Source organism: Mus musculus, chromosome 13 (assembly GCF_000001635.26).
Source record: "Mus musculus strain C57BL/6J chromosome 13, GRCm38.p6 C57BL/6J".
In the NCBI taxonomy this organism is placed as follows: Eukaryota; Metazoa; Chordata; class Mammalia; order Rodentia; family Muridae; genus Mus; species Mus musculus.
Window position 1 is genome coordinate 3,923,666 of NC_000079.6, and position 17,022 is coordinate 3,940,687.

At 41.7% G+C, this 17,022-nt stretch overlaps 1 protein-coding gene across 4 annotated transcripts; it reads left to right on the top strand.

The window, feature by feature from the left end:
* Positions 1-988: 988 nt before the first annotated feature.
* Tubal3 (tubulin, alpha-like 3) lies at positions 989-11,612 on the top strand. 4 transcript variants are annotated; one of them, NM_001033879.3, is made up of 4 exons: positions 1,030-1,072; positions 4,424-4,667; positions 6,872-7,020; positions 8,953-11,612. In NM_001033879.3, the coding sequence occupies exons 1-4, from the start codon at positions 1,070-1,072 to the stop codon at positions 9,895-9,897; spliced, it is 1,341 nt and encodes a 446-aa protein (NP_001029051.2). In that variant the 5' UTR covers positions 1,030-1,069; the 3' UTR covers positions 9,898-11,612. The 4 variants fall into 4 exon arrangements, with proteins under 4 accessions (XP_006516542.1, XP_006516544.1, NP_001029051.2 ...); XM_006516479.2 differs by lacking the exon at positions 4,424-4,667 and having other exon boundaries at positions 989-1,072; positions 6,872-6,961; positions 8,953-10,065; XM_030247255.1 differs by lacking the exon at positions 4,424-4,667 and having other exon boundaries at positions 1,036-1,072; positions 8,953-10,065.
* The last annotated feature ends 5,410 nt before the right edge of the window (positions 11,613-17,022 follow it).

The window sequence follows — 17,022 nt, forward strand, 5'->3', positions numbered from 1 at the left end:
GCAAGTGTTACCCATATGCTTTCGTTTTCTTCATGAACATTGACTCAATTCTTAACACCAAAGGAAAAACTTTGGAGGACATTTGTGAGGGTTGTGAAGATAGTCAGAAAAGTGCTTGTTATACAAGCATGAAAGCCTTAGCTGTATCCTTCATTATACCAGTGTGTTGGTATATTAGTATGGTGATTTGAATAAGAATGGCTCCCATAGACTCATAGATTTGATTGGTTGATCGCCAGGGAGTGGCGATGGAAACATTTCAAAGGATTAAGAGGTGTGCCCTCTTGTTAGAGACAGTGTGGCACTGGGTTTATTTCTCTCTGATGCCTGTGGCCTCTGGTGCCTCTCTAGCACTATATCTACCCGCATGCTGCTGTTCTTCCCACCATGATAATGGACTGAGCCTCTGAAGCTATAAACAAGACCTGGCTAAATGCTTTCTTCTATAAGCGTCATCTTGGCCATGGTGTTTCTTCACAGCAATAGAATAGTTACTAAGACAATCTGTGATGTATAGGTGGGGGCAAATGGATCCCTAGGGCACACACACACACACACACACACACACACACACGTTTGCCAGTTAATTTTAAAATGCCTTGGCTACCTCAGCCAACCAGCCTAGCTTAATCAGCAAGTGCCAGGCCAGTGAGAGACCCTGCAACAAAAACCAAGGTGGGTGGCTTTTGGGGACCAACGCTGGAGTCTGTCCTCTGGTCTCCCAAGGCATGCGCATACACATGAATGTGAGCTCTCCTCCCACAAATACACACAATGTAATTTATTATATTCATCATACATATAGTTTAGAAGCAGTTACAGTTAAATAGTCACTAACTTAGAAGACTAAGGTGTAGTTGGCGCAAACTTCATCACACCTTGTTTAGGCCCAGTATGGCTGGCTTGCCATCAGAGAGCTGAAAACCTTAAAACCTGGGTGTGTTGCTTTAAGTGAAGAATGTTTTCAGCCCTCAGGTGGAGTCATTTCCGGGCCCTGTGATAAGGCTGAGCTAGAAATGACTGCTCCTCAATCGTCACCAGAGGGTTGTAGGGGCACCTGCTGATCATCATGGTAAGTGAACATAGGACGCGATTAACAGGGTTGGGATGGTGGCAGATTTTGTAGGTTGTATTTAGGTACATTCCTCCAACCTAAATCCTTAATAAATTGATGAGGTGAGGCAGGATAAAGACACAGCATTTCCTTCTCCCTTTCATTAGTTCTGTTTGAGAGTGAATATAGTTACTTCTTATAGTTCTGTTCTGGGACTACATTTAGAGAATCACTTCCCCTCTAATGCCCCCCTCCCCTTTGTGGAAATCACAGTAGTTCTTAGTATCTTAGAATTTTGAATTTTTCAGTGGATGCAACCTTTAAAACTATTTTTTCTTCTCTGGCTTGCCCCAGTGGGCTTTCTCTCCACCATTAAGTTTGCTTAAGTTGTTTCTACTCTTAACGAATCCTGGCTTCCAGCATGAAAGATACTTGTGGTAGAGGAATGTTCTGTGTCTTGAGTGGACCAGTGTCAGTGTTCTGGATATGATGTTGTCTTGCAAGATCTTTCCCCTGAGAGCAGATGAGTGAAGGGTATGAGGGCCTTTTGCCCTTTTTCTTAGAGTTGCAGGTGAATCTACAGCTATCTTAATATTAAAGGCTTCATTGAAAAATTATGCTTTCTCAGTAACTTAAAATCAGTTTTGGAATGGCATTTATCAGTGTGCTGAGACTTTTTGATGTTGATTTTTAGCAGATAGTTACAATCTTAGACTCTTTAATACTATGATGAGTGTTCTAAGAGAGAACCAAGTAAGGCCACAGAGGCTGAGAGAAAAATAAAATCAATCTAGTCCTCTCTACCCTTGGATCTTCTGAAGCCAGGAACAGGGTAACAGGCCAACTTATTTGTGCTGTTTTGAGAAAGAACAGTACTACTTACCGTGTTGTCTGAGCACCCAAAGAGCAGCAATGTATCTCTGTTGGTGATTGTTTTTACTGTGACTTACAGTCAGCAAATATGCCTCTCAACAGAGTTCCTGAGGTGGTAACTGGCAGCTGGGGAAGGGAGCTTCTCAGAGCTGTCTGCCTGTGAATTTCGTAGGTGAAGAGGTTCTGCGAGGTGCAGACACTATGAACAACCCTCCTTTTGAAATCGTTCTTAAACTTAGAGGACAAAGGTCTGGTTTGGTTAATGCGTTTACAGCTTTTAAAGTTCATGAGGAGGGGAGAGGAATGAAATTGCTCTTTGCAGATAAGGATTTACAAATCTTGTTCGTAATGGAATGTATGGTTTTGATTTTCACATGTCAATAGTTGAAAGGCTATTCGTTCAAAGTAAAGTGAAGTTGATGTTAAGTTCAGAGCTGTTGACGCCAGAAACAGAGTTGCACAAAGAAGAAACGAAGATGAAGTTCTAAGTATTGAACCTGAAATTCTCTTGAAGAGAATACGTCTATGGTGGTAGGACATGTGCGTGGAGACAAAGTACAAGGTTTGGTGCTGCTGAGGGCAGCAGAATCCACATCAGATTGCCTTGACCTCTGCCTCCTCACCCACACTGGAGGCCTGTGGATACCATAGGCCAGTGATTGGTGGGAGGTCGGAGGTCTGTAGTTGAGTTCAGACTTTGAGATAGTGCATGTGCCATTGACATTGCTCCTCAGGTTACAAGGCCAAGCAGCTTGAAGCACCTGAGAATGTAGAAGGTAGTGCAGCCCAGGGCAGACTTGGTCCAGGATGCACACCTGCATGCGTGCGTGTGTGTGTGTGTGTGTGTGTGTGTGTGTGTGTGTGTGTGTGTGTGTGTGTATGTGTGTGTGTGTGTGTGTGTGTGTGTGTGTGTATGTGGGAGTTCATGCATATGGAGGCCCAAGGTTGATGTTAGCAATCACCCTCAATTGTTTTTCCATTTTATTCCTGAGTCTTGGTTTCTCAATCAAACCCAGAGTTGACAGATGCAGCTGCTTTTGCAAACAGCTTGCTTTCTGGGGCTTCTATCTCTGCCTTCCCAGGCTAGAGTTATAGGCAAGTCATTTACCCGCACAGTGATTATCTGGGTTCAGGGGATCTGAATTCCTATGCACATAGACACACATAAGATAATAATAATAAAAAAGTATTTTAAAAAAAGTATTTGAAAAATACTCTTTATATAATTATGCGTATGATAGAACTTTTAAAAAATGATCACATTTATTTTACTTATTGTGTGTAGAGGGTGAGGACATTGGTCTGGGGTCAGAGTGCAACTCGAAGGGCTTGGATCTGGTCCTCTCCTTCCATCATGCTGTTCTGGAGACCAAACCCCTGCTCCTCAGGCTTGATGGCAAACACCTTACCCACTCAGCCACCTCTCTGGCCACCGATTTTTATGCATAGCGACTTTCTTGTTTGGAAAATAAGTGAAGATGTCTAGCAGTTTTAACCTGAGAGTATTCCTCCTTGTGGAGCGCATATATAAATAACAAAATTTCAAGGCATGAAGAGATGATGTCTTTGATTTGTTTGAAGTTGTACTACTTGTTATAGGTGGTTGATTTAAAATTTATTCTCTTCTAATAACCCACTTATCACATCTCCCATTTTACCCTAATTATAGTTATGTGTAGATTATATAAGACTATACATATAGAGTCCTAATTCAATCATTTATCCATTGCACAGTAGTAAGTGCTTTGTTTATATAGTAGACAGATTTTAAAAACATTTTATCCTGTTTATTATGATTGTGTGTATGCATGCATCTATGTGTATGATGTGCATATATGAACACTGTATATCTCCACCCACTTTGTGGAGTCTCTTCTCTCCTTCTGCCTTTACTGGGTTTCAGGGACCCAACTCAGGGCATCTGCCTGTCAAGGCAAATGCTTTACTCATGAGCAGACACACCAGCATGAAGGGATGTAAGCAGCATTTTAGTCCTTGGTTCAGGTTTCCATGAACTGTGGCTGCTCGTTGGAATGTGTTTTTCCTGGGACTCTGCTGTGGAGATGGTTATCTCCTTGCCCCTGTATGTGTGTTCTGTGGATTAAATTTATAGTGTCAGGTTTAAGTGGCCAGCAATTTGCTTTTACCTGCTGAGCTACCTAGCCCCTTTCCTAGAACACTTTAGAGGAGTGTTTTTGTAACCTGGGGCGGGGGCAGGGGAGTGGGAGTCACAAGGGTTGGTTACATTATGATCCATAACAGTAGCAAATTACAGTTATGAAGTAACAACAAAACAATTTTATAGTTGAGGGTACCTGCAACAGGAGGAACTCTATTCTAGGGTCGCAACATTAAAAAGGTTGAGAGCCACTCCCTTCGATGATAAGGAACTTCCTTTGTGATTTCTAAGCTACTTTGGTCTTTGACACTTGTATCCAGTAGTGCTTATGCAGTCTAAGTTTTGACTATGTTTTAACTCCCTGTGGCTTATTCCAGAGGGAGTGTCTCTCCATTCACATTGGTCAAGCTGGTGTCCAGATCGGGGATGCTTGCTGGGAACTGTATTGCCTGGAACATGGGATCCAGCCAGATGGCTTTATTCTGGACCATCAACATGATAATTTGGAAAATCCTAAAGTGGAACATATGAATGCATCTTTAGATACCTTCTTTCATGAGACAAGAGCTGGGAAGCATGTGCCCAGAACACTTTTCATGGACCTAGAACCAACTGTTATAGGTAATCTAAATTTGACTTGCTAGTGCTTTTAACCAAGACCCCAGTCAAAAAAACAAACAAACAAACAAAAAAAAACCCAAGTAAGATTATGAGGTTGTGCTAATCTCTATGAACAGGATCATGTAGACCTTTTCCAAGCCTCAGTCTGTAACATGACAGACATACTCAAATGGGGGACTTAGGTTGGCTTTCTTTCCTGTGGGGTGAAATTATGTAAAGCTCCTATTTTACCCATACCCTTACTTCAGCCAAGCATTGAATCTTTTTCCTGGTTCTGAGGGCAAAGCTAGAAGCTATTGGGAAAGAAGTTGAAAATTTGTCATTATCTTCTATAAAAGAGTAGCGTATTCAAAAAATTATCCCACAGGAAAAAGGTACCATATAAATCTTAAAATTATAGGAGACGCTAATGCTATTTTTTTTGTTTTTGTTTTTTTTTTTGTTTTTTGTTTTGGTTTTTTGAGACAGGGTTTCTCTGTATAGCCCTGGCTGTCCTGGAACTCACTTTGTAGACCAGGTTGGCCTCGAACTCAGGAATCCACCTGCCTCTGCCTCCCAAGTGCTGAGATTAAAGATGTGCGCCACCACGCCCGGCTGCTAATGCTATTTTTAAAAATGTATGTTTATTTATCCTCCCTCTCTCTCCCTTTCCCTCCCCCTCTGTTTCCATGTCCTTCTCCCTGCCCTTCTCTACTCCCTCTCCTGCCTTGTGTGTACGCATTTGAACACATATGGGGCATGGTGGTGCTTGTGTGAAGGGTGGAAGACAACTTGAGTAGTTTTTCTCCTTCTACCATGCAGATTCCAGGGGTCCAGTTCAAGCTAAAAGGCTTGGTAGCAAGTTTGCCATTTTGACAGCCTAAATGCTATTGTATAATTAATAATGACAGATTTTCTAATAGCCTGTCATAAATCTTCTAAAATGCAGCTAGAGAGATATTGGAGGTAGGAATTAAGTATTGTCTTATGATAGCAGCTAGATATGGGAGTAGATTTGGATCTGATATGTGTTATCTATTCCTACAAAACAAACTTCCTTCAAACACAGTAAGTCAGGAATAACCATGATTTTGTTCATACATTTGTAGTCTCTTGTGGGGCTCAGAAGGTATAAATTCTCACTGTTCCACTTAATTCTAGATTTGAAGACTCAGATGGGAGCCAGGGCACTCACTTGGATGGTGGTTCACTCACCTATGGGTCAAGTTGGTGTTCTAAGTCCTGAGACATGGATGTTGGTGGGGCTTTTAGTCCTTGTCACATGGCCTGTCTCTGAAATGCTTAGATCCTTGTCATAGCATGGTAGTCAGGTCTCAAGGACAATTATCCCATGGGTACATTGCCACCTAGCTCTGGAGGTCACCTAGTGCCCTTTCTTCTGTTCTCAGATAGTCAAGGTAGTTATGAAGACACCAGGGATGGGATATGGACCCTACTCCACCTTTTAATGCAAGCACAGAAAGTTTCTAGAATCAAATGTATGATAGGAAGTGTTTTTATGGTCATCTTTGAAAACTAATCTGCCCTACCAGAGAAATACAATCTGCCTATACTAGGTTAGAGTTGCTTTCCTTATTAGATTTGAGTTAGAACACATAACAAATTGGTAGGACAAAATGGATTCATGTCAAAGAATGTTAATGTAATGCAAAGCTTAAACATTTTACTAGTGTATAGGGTCAAAAATGGTAAGGCTGAAGATACTTACATACAGGCTAAGTATTACTCTGCTGGGTGTTATGAAGAATAAAACTAAGAAACTATTGGGGAGTTGTAGTAGAGTGCTCACCTAACATGCACAAATCTTGTAATCAGTTCTTTAATTCAGCGTTAAAGCAGGTAAGGCAGTGCACACCTGTATATTCCAGACTGCAAGGAGCAGAGGCAGGAGGATAAAAAGTCTTTTTGGAATATATAATACCTTGCCTACCAACGCCAACCAGAAAACTTCTTTGGTTTTTTGTTTGTTTGTTTGTTTGTTTGCTTTTGTTTTGTTTTTTTTTGTTTGTTTTTTTTGTTTGTTTTTTAGACCAAGAAAGACCATTTCTACGGGATAAATTCCATTTCTTTTCGATACCATGGGAAAGGGACTTTGCCATACCACAAGAAAGGGATGGGGACCAGAGTATAGAGTTCTATCAGAGTTAGAAAGAGGCCAGCAGGTAAAGTGCATGCAAGCACTGACTACCCCTCCCTCTCTACAGATGGGATCCGTGTGGGGAGGTACCACTCACTCTTCCACCCAGAACAACTTGTGAATGGAAAGGAGGATGCTGCCAACACCTACGCACGAGGTCGCTACTCTGTGGGTTCAGAGGTCATCGAGCTTGTTCTAGAAAGGATCCGGAAGCTGGCAAGTAGCTGCTCTTGCAGCTTGATGGGTCATGCTGGATACTTGTGATCTTGTAGCAGCATCCATCAGCCTTACTTGCTGCCACCCCCCATCCCTAAGCTTCTCACCCTGGGCCTCCTGTAGATGCTTAAGGGGAGGCTTTAGTTGACTGGGAAGCCTTTACAACTGCTGGGTGGCTTTCTGTGTCTGCTATTGTATGATATGTGCTGTGTGTGTTAGCAGACACTTTCAAAGCTCTCTAAAATGTATTCTTTTCCAATTGTCACCACTACTTGTGAAGATGATGATGGGCAGAAAATTTGTGAAGGTTATTTACTGAATTTTCTAATAGTTCTGTAAGGGTTGAAATCTGTAGGTCCTTTGTTAGGTAAGTGGTTTGGTGTAACCACTGGTAGCATATGGCCTATCACAGTATCCTGAATATACTGTATAACTTAAGAGGCACTTTGTCTATTGTGGAGGGGAATTTATCTTGCTTCTGTATTTTGCTGACTTTCCTTTCTTTACTATTGACAAAACCTTCAGATCCTATGTAGATAAATTCATAGAAAACAACAAAAAGTAGCCAAATATTTAAGCTTTGCTTTTATACACTGAGCCTCCCTTATCTGTCATGATTGGGACCAGAACTACTTGGATGGGTATTTTCCAGGCTTTAGAATATTTGCACACATGTATGCGCACACACATGCTCATGCACACACACACACACACACACACACACACACACACACATGAATTTTACGGGACCCAAGTCAAATGTAAAATCTACTTAAGTGGGAGGCTGGAGAGAAGGCTCAGCGGTTAAGAGCATTGATTGCTCTTCTAGAGGTTCTGAGTTCAATTCCCAGCAACCACATGGTAGCTCACAACCCTCTGTAATGGGATCTGATGCCCTCTTCTAGTATGCTTGAAGACAGCTACAGTGTACTCATATACATTAATAAATAAAAAAAATCTTTAAAAAAATTAAATTTCAAATATTCCTTATAGACATAGGCTTCAGACAGCTTTACGAAGTACGTTTAGTGTGCCTGTGTGCTGATTGCCACCCATTTCTGTGAGCTCAGATACAGAGTTTTCATTAGTGGCATCATGTAAGTACTCAAAAAGAAAAAAAAAGACGGGGGGGGGGTTTGGAGCATCTTGGAGTTCGGGATTAGGGCTACTTAAGTGGTAGTAAAACCCTAAAGACTTTCCCAACTCCAGGGGTAATATTCAAGTGTATTTCAAAGTAACTATGTTTGTTGTGTAGCTGAGGTGGCCAAAGAAGACATTCTGAATCATTTTAAAGTGTGTGTATTCCTGTGTGTATTTGTGTACACAGGTGAATGTGGGGACCAGGGGACAAACTTGCCTGTCATCCCTCAGATATCATCTATTTTGTGGTTTGTTTGAGACAGGGTCCCTTAATGACCCGGAACTGGCCAACCAGGATAAGACAGAGTCACCAAGCCCTGGTGATCTGACTACCTTCACCTCTTTAGTCCTGGGAGTGTAATCATCTGGCACCGTGACTGACCAGTTCTGTTCCCTCCTCTTCCCCCTCCTCCTCCTCTTCCTCTTCCTCCTCCTCCCCCTCCTCCTCTTTCTGCCCCTTTTCCTCCTCCTCTTTCTGCCCCCTTTCCTCCCCTTCTCCCTCCTCCTTTCCTCTTCCTTCTCCCCTCCCTCCCTTCCTCCCTCCCTCCTCTCTCTTTCTGAAGATCAAACTCAGACCTGCATGCTTGTAAGGCAAGCACTTTACTGATGGAGCCTTTGCCCTAGCCTCCTTTCTGAGTCCTTTGTTCTTGGGAAGCTATGTTCTACCATTATCATGGTAAACAAACAAGAAGGCACTTTCAGAGTTTGGATATGAGTATTCTTCAAGTAAGAAAGTACTGATTCCTTCTAGTTAACTGACTGTAATTCTCACTCCCCCCCCCCCGCCCCCAGGCAGAACAATGCAGTGGACTTCAGGGATTTTTGATTTACCGAAGCTTTGGAGGAGGCACAGGGTCGGGATTTACATCTCTCTTGATGGAGCGACTCTCCGTAGAGTATTGCAAGAAGATAAAATTGGAGTTCTCTGTCTACCCATCTCCTAGGATCTCCACTGCCGTGGTAGAACCGTACAATGCCATCCTCACCACTCACTCCACCATAGAATACTCAGATTGTGCTTTCATGGTGGACAATGAGGCTCTGTACGACATCTGCCAGCACAAACTTGGCATTGAACGTCCTTCCTATGCTAGTATCAACAGGCTGATTGCTCAGGTGTCGTCTTCCATCACTGCATCACTGCGTTTTGAAGGACCTTTGAATGTAGACTTAATTGAATTCCAGACCAACCTAGTACCTTATCCAAGAATCCATTTCCCCATCACAGCTCTTGCCCCCATCATCTCCGCTGAAAAGGCGTACCAAGAGCAGCTCTCTGTGTCTGACGTCACTGCTTCTTGCTTTGAGGTCTCCAACCAGTTGGTCAAGTGTGATCCCAGGCTTGGGAAGTACATGGCTTGCTGCTTACTGTACAGAGGAGATGTGGTCCCTAAGGATGTAAATGAAGCAATTGCAGCCATGAAATCTAGGACCTCTGTTCAGTTTGTTGATTGGTGTCCAACTGGTTTCAAGGTGGGCATCAATTATCAGCCACCTGCAGTGGTACCAGGAGGGGATCTAGCTAGGGTTCAGCGTGCTGTGTGCATGTTGAGCAACACCACAGCAATTGTGGAAGCCTGGGCCCGCCTGGACCACAAATTTGACCTCATGTATGCCAAGAAGGCATTCCTGCACTGGTACATCACAGAAGGCATGGAGCTTGGGGAGTTTGTAGAGGCCAGGGAAGATCTGGCTGCTCTGGAAAAAGATTATGAAGAAGTGGGTCTGAGTTTCTGATAAGAAGATGACCAGGCAAATGAATGCTGAGTTAAAATCTCATGTTCTGTTTTTTATATATCTAATGAATTAGAGGAAAGCAAAAACCAAATCAGCAAGATGCAAAATTCAACATTAAATTCAATGTATTAATATCAACAATAAAGTAATGTTTTCTTGTGTACAGTAGAATTCACCTTTGCTAACTGAGAGCCTTCTGGGGATTAGGATCATTTGAACTACTGGGTCTCCTCTAGGTAGAGTAATTTTATGTTAGTTCTTATTTCCTAGGACAAGACTGGCTTTATTCTTTCCCCTTCCCTAAAACAACGCATTAAGGGAGTTTGGAACCGTGATGTTTCTGCTTCCTCTTTTTTTGTCCTGAGGCAGAAAATACACAGATTATGAATCCCATTTCTCCATTATTTATGCACTTACTATCAATTAAACCATAAATGCTTTTAGAATATTTCTTTTTCTTTTTCCAAGTGTGGGCTTTAAGTCCCCAGTTTGCTTTTCAAACAAAATAAGGAAGAAAGCCAACAAACAAGAATACTGCTGGTCACTTTTCAGAATTTGGATATGAGTATCCTGCAGGTAAGAAAGTACTGATTCCTTCTCTAGGTGGCCTATTCTGGAGGAAGATGTATTTGTTTTACGTGTGTGTGTGTGTGTGTGTGTGTGTGTGTGTGTGTGTGTGTGTGTGCATGTTTGTATGTCTGCAGGAGTATGGCATGTGGCCATGTCAAGTGGCAGCCAGAAGCTTCTAACAAGTGATTCTCTCAATCTCTTTCCACTTTGTTTGCTGAGGCAGAGTCTCTCCATGAACTGAGGTAGCTAGTCCAGGCAAGTTCTTGCTCTCAGGTCCAGGGATTAGAGGTGGGCAGCCATGCCTTCTTTGAATTTATGTGGATACTAGAGGTCTGAACTCTGTTTTTTTTTTACACTTGTTCACCAAGCACTTTATCCCCTGGACCATTTCTCCAACCTCTGAAGGTTATTGGCAGTTACTTGATTATTGCTATGAGAATGGATTAGACAAAAAACAAAACAAAACAACAGCAACAAAACCAAAAACTTTAACAAAGGTTGTGAGCCACCATGTGGTTCCTGGAAATTGAACTAAGGACCTCTGGAAGAGCAGTTAGTGCCATCTCTCCAGCCTGACTCCCTATTTTTTTAGGCATAAGGTATAAACTTCTGAAAATGATGAGCAGAGTCTTTCCCAACTCATACCAACTACAATCCACTCCTATCTGTCATAATGGTATCATAAAATCCAACCAAGATAGTCTCTCTCGGTTTCCAGAATATACTTGGCCTATGGCCAGTTATGTAATTCCGAGGTCACTTGTTCCCAGAAACCTTGGAACTCTTCTGTCTTGAGTCCTTTTTGAATCACCTGAGCAATGTGGAGCCTCCATTTCTTCCCACCCAGGATTTAGGGATAGCTGAGCTATGGAATTTCTCTGTATTAAATGTGGTATTAAGTAGGAATTGATGATTTTTCCCTGTGCATTTTATTAGGTCCTTTTATTTTTAAAGCTAAAATTTATTACATTCTTTAATGTACCTTTGTTAGCTCTTTTTCTTTAGCCACTAGAGGGCATTAGTAAAGTACACTCTCTCACTCATGCACAAAACATTTGTAGATTTTATTTTATATTAAAAATTAACTTCATAATATTCAAGTGAAAACTGTTTTTTAAACTTTAAAATAAACCTTGTGAATCCCACTCTTTGTAAGTCTGGTTTTTCCTTTATTCATGTGTCTATGTGAGGTGTGTGTGCTTATTTGCATATGTGCACTCATATGTGGGGAAGCACGTGTATGCACAAATGTATGTGCCCATGTGTGCACAAGTGTGTGGAGGGCAGATGCTGAACTGGGTGTGTGCCTTCCTTGATCACTCTCTTCATTGTTTGCTCAGATAAGTTCTCCAAGATGAGCTCAGGGCTTGCTAGTGTAGTACCCAGCTTGCTCTGTGATCTCCATTTTTCTTTTTCTGAATGCTGAGATTACAGGAGCTGCTACATCTGTCCAGCATTTCAGTGAGGCAAACCTATACACTTGTTTGTACAGGATCCACACACATTGTTGGTACTGATTTTATACTTCAGTAAATGGTGTTAAATATTTGAGATTGACTATGAATTTAATATACTCCATTTCTTTTTAAGGACTGTAGTGGTATGACAAACTCTTTCACAAATCCTTAGTTATACTTTTTAAGTTTAAACTATAAGTACACTAATTATCCTTAAACTGTCTGAAGAACGTTCATAAACTAGAAAAATCATTACTCAACATTACAATCTTTAACTTATTTGTGAAATGTTCATAATTCAATTATGAGTTAAAGGGCTTAATGTAATTCTTCTAAGTCAGATGCTCTTAGATGTTGTGAACACTGTAGTTTAAAGTCAAATGTGTGTAACCTTTTTATACTACAAGAAGCTTGAGATGTCTTCATTCAATTTGTTAACCACTTATATACCATATGCTTATCCTTAGTGTAGCTCCTAGGGACATAACACTAAACAACATAACCCTTGTTCTCACAGAGAGCCGACTGTAGTGAAGGTGGAGAGGGAAAGAAATGAGTGGAATATAAAAGTCTGTTAGAGGCCAGCAAGATGGCTCGACTGTCAGAGTGCTTTCTGCCAAGCTGTACGACTTGAGTTCGATCCTCGGGAACTCCACAGGGGAAGAAGAGAAGAGAGTGGCTCTTGTAAGGAAGAAGAGAAGAGAGTGGCTCTTGCAAGTTGTCATTTGCTGTCCACATTTGTGCTCTGTCATCACATGCTTCTGTGTTTGCATGCACACTATCAATAAAATGTAATTTAAATGTGAGTTACGTGGCATAATAAATGTATTCCACCCAATTGGGTGTCCTCAACACCTTCTTGTTTGTCCATGCCACAGTTGCAGGGTTCTGATCCAGACATGGCCCTCCAATATTCCTTAAGACATGATCAACCAAAACCTACTCACAGAGGGGAGGCCTGAAACCTTTGTGCACTTCTGCATTGATCAGTAATTTCCTCCTACTTGATTGTAGGAAACCTAAGTGACTCCTTTGAAACCATTATTCATAAGAGGGCGCATGTCCATTATTAGAGGTGACAGTTTCTCTGCGAGTTCTCAAATACTGGGTGATATGTTAGGCTCCCTCATCAGATAGTCAATTGTTCGTGCACATCTGTGTTACAGAATAATTCAAAACTGTGTCCTAGGAAAATGGCAAATTATTATCTGTCTAGAGCTCATGGAAGTTCCCAGAACAGTGTCTAATTCTTGTGTGCTCATAGCTCCCTTCGTGTCACTTACTGATTACCATGGCTGCTAAAGTAGTTAAACACTCTTTAGTCATAGTAGTTTACCACTGAGCTGAATATCTATGCTATTGTGCTTGGTGAGGCTATTCCTCACCTGTGCGTTAGTTCCCCTCTGATTGGGGGGAACTCAGGCGGACCAGGGGACTTCCTCCAGCGGTGACTGATGGCTGTCCTCCAGTTACCAGCACCAAGTGAATTGGGCATGTTGGATAAAAGTGATGGTGGTCTTTGGATATGGCCATCTCTACCTCCCACACATCCAAGGGATTATGGTTCATTTGTTTAGAGGTTCTATTTAATCTCAAGTCAGAAACGGTGTGTGCAGACAGACAGAGCTGTTGGGTGGAAGCTCTCTGAAAGGAAACCTTTGGTTTTATCTATTCTCAGTGATGAGTTTCAGATTTGGACAACTGTCCTAGTTCATGAGTTATCTGCACATTTTCATTATCTGTGAACTCTCATGCTGGGGACATACTATTAACTCCCTGATTGATATGATGCTTTTTTGTAATGCTTTCACATTTGCAGCTCATTAAGCTCCTAGTTCTACGAATTGGAGGATGGCTGGTGTTTCTAGTGCTCGCAATACTGATTAAAAGAGAGTTCATGAGCAGATGAATGTGACTCTGTAGTTCATAGCAGAGTCACCTTGGTTACCATTTTAATGTCTCTGGTCTTCAATCTCTGACTCCAAAACTGAAAAACCAACCTGCAAACCTTTTAATATACTCATTAGAATTGAGTAAGTTAGTACTTAGATGCTTAGCAGGCCTGGTTTCAGGAACACTAGTGACCTTACAAGATTTTCTCATGCACATGTAATATGCAGAAAAAAATAATTTTCCTGTGCTTTGAGTGTTAATCTAAGGAGATGGTGGCATTTAAAATTTAAAAATATTAAATGTTTAAAATTTCCTGTAATACTTACTAAAATGATTATTAAATCAAAGAATGTAAAACTTTATAATTTCACTGCATATTGCCAAATTCTCTCTCTCTGACTTGCAGGGATGTTGGCAAATAATGCAGAAGAGTGGCTGTTAAAATCACCAGTGTAGTGTGTTGTGAAACTTACAGACACTTGCCCATATGGGATATGAGAACATTATGTGTGGTAGTTGTAATAGTGTGGCTGTTATGAAGTTGAACTTCTCAATAGAGTTAAAGCTCATTTGTCTTTGCACATGTATGTGTGTTCATGTGATCTGTCATGTCCTTGTTTTTCTTTTGGATTCCTTCCTATTAATTTCAGTTTTCTTTCTTTCTTTTTTTTTATTATTATTTTTTTTCCATTTTTTATTAGGTATTTAACTCATTTACATTTCCAATGCTATACCAAAAGTCCCCCATATCCACACACCCCCACTCCCCTGCCCACCCACTCCCCCTTTTTGGCCCTGGTGTTCCCCTGTACTGGGGCATATAAAGTTTGCAAGTCCAATGGGCCTCTCTTTCCAGTGATGGCCGACTAGGCCATCTTTTGATATATATGCAGCTAGAGTCAAGAGCTCCGGGGTACTGGTTAGTTCATAATGTTGTTCCACCTATAGGGTTGCAGATCCCTTTAGCTCCTTGGCTACTTTCTCTAGCTCCTCCATTGGGAGCCTAATTTCAGTTTTCTAAAGTAGCTCTTTATATATCTGATCAGAAAACTGTGTATCTTTTACACAAGTGGCAAACATTTTCCAAATGTTTTCATTCTATCTGCCTCTCTCTCTCTCTCTCTTCCTCTCTCTGTCTTCCTGTCTCCATCTTTCTTTTTCTCAGTGTACTTGATTTTAATTAAGGGCCTTGCAAACAACTAGGCAAATTTCTATCATTGAGCTACACTCCAGCCTCATTTTCATAAGATGGATTTTCTCTGTGTAACAGCTGTGGTTGTCTTGGAACTTGTTTTGTAGTCTATGTTCATTTTTATTTTGACTTTACTTTTTTTTTTTTGGTAGTGATGCTAATGCTCATGGTGTGTGTGTGTGTGTGTGTGTGTGTGTGTGTGTGTGTGTGTGTGTGTGTGTATGGTGTTAGGTTGTGTTTTTAGTGGTTTGTCACTGTGTAGAGGTCAATAGGACCATGTTTTCTTTTCTGGGAATCTGGCCATTGAGTCTTGCTGCCAGGAGGCCACTAGAGTTCTTAGTGTGGTCCAGTTTTAGAAAAATTTTGTTCATATTAAATATTCTTAATTTTGGATTCTTCACATGAATCTATGAATATGTTTGTAATTTTATACAACTGGCCTCCCTCTCAAGTTCATCATTGGTAGCATTGTGGCAGCATTGACTTCTTTCCAGATTTGCTCCTGTTCATTCACTTAGAATATTGGCTTTCAAAAAGCAGAAGCCCCCAACCCCTTGCATCAGACAGACATCAGGATCTGCTGCAGTGCCCTGTACTGTATTGGGTAGGTATGTGGGTTCAAAGAGATTTTAGTGAAGGGGTCAGGGAGATGGTTCAGTGAGTAAAGTACTTGCCAGGTGTGGTGGTTGGATTTATAATGGCTCACATGCTCATATGTTTGAATACTTGATTTCTAGTTAGTGGAACTGTTTGGGAAGGATTAGGAGGCATGTCCTTATTGGAAAAGGTTTGTCATGGGGGTGGGGGGTAGGGGGGGCAAGCTTTGAGGTTTCAAAACCTGCCATTTTGCCATCCTCCTTTCTGGCCGTGTCTCAAGATGTTAACTCTCAGCTACTGCTCCATACCATGTTTTCCTGCCTGCTTGCTGGCATGATCCCCACTATGAGGTCATGGGCTCTAACCCTCCAAAACTGTAAGCAAAAAAATAAATGTTTTCTTTCATAATTCACCATGGCCATAGCGTCTTATCACAGCAAAAATGAGGAAAAAAATTAAGACACCATGCAAGCTTAAGTACAAGTATTTGGATTCCCAGTATCTCTATAAAAATGCTGGGGGGTGGGGTGGGGGATGTTCGTGGTGGGTTTTCTATACTCCTAGATTCTGGGAGGGGGAGACAGAGGATCCCCAGCACAATCTAGATAACTATACTATCTGAATCAGTGAGCTATGGGTTTAAGTAAGAGACCCTGCCTCAATTATAAGGTGTGTGTGTGTCTGGGGGGTTATCCAGGAAGGCGACTACATCAGTCTCCACCTTCAACATGCACACACACGTGCAGGCACACCCATTGTACTGGCTAGTTTTGTGTCAACTTGACACAGCTGGAGTTATCACAGAGACAGGAGCTTCAGTTGAGGAAATGCCTCCACGAGATCCAACTGTAAGGCATTTTCTCAATTAGTGATCAAGGGGGAAAGGCTCCTCCTTGTGGGTGGGACCATCTCTGGGCTGGTAGTCTTGGTTCTATAAGAGAGCAGGCTGAGCAAGCCAGGGGAAGCAAGCCAGTAAGGAACATCCCTCCATGGCCTCTGCATCTGACTAAGACACCCATCAACACACAGGTGCCCCCTACAATTCTAACATGCTTACACATATGCATGTGTAACATACATATATTCGCACACACAGAGAGACTAAAACACACACATACACCAAAGGGGGAAAAATTCGTGGCTCCATATGTGGGAGGTAGTTGAATGTTACAGTTTCCTGCTCTTCCATAGTCCTGATGCCCACTCAGAAACAAACCCTAAATTGAGCTCCTTTTGTGGGACCATATTACAGAGACGCCACGAAAGCCTATTGACCAACTCTCAATTGTTCCTTTCCTCTTTAGCAGATGCTGTTCCCCGGAAGGACTGGGAATTCACCCGACTGCAACATCCCTCATTAGCCTTTCCTATTCTAAGATCAGAGTTTGGTGGAAGAAAAGCAGAGACAAGCACAAG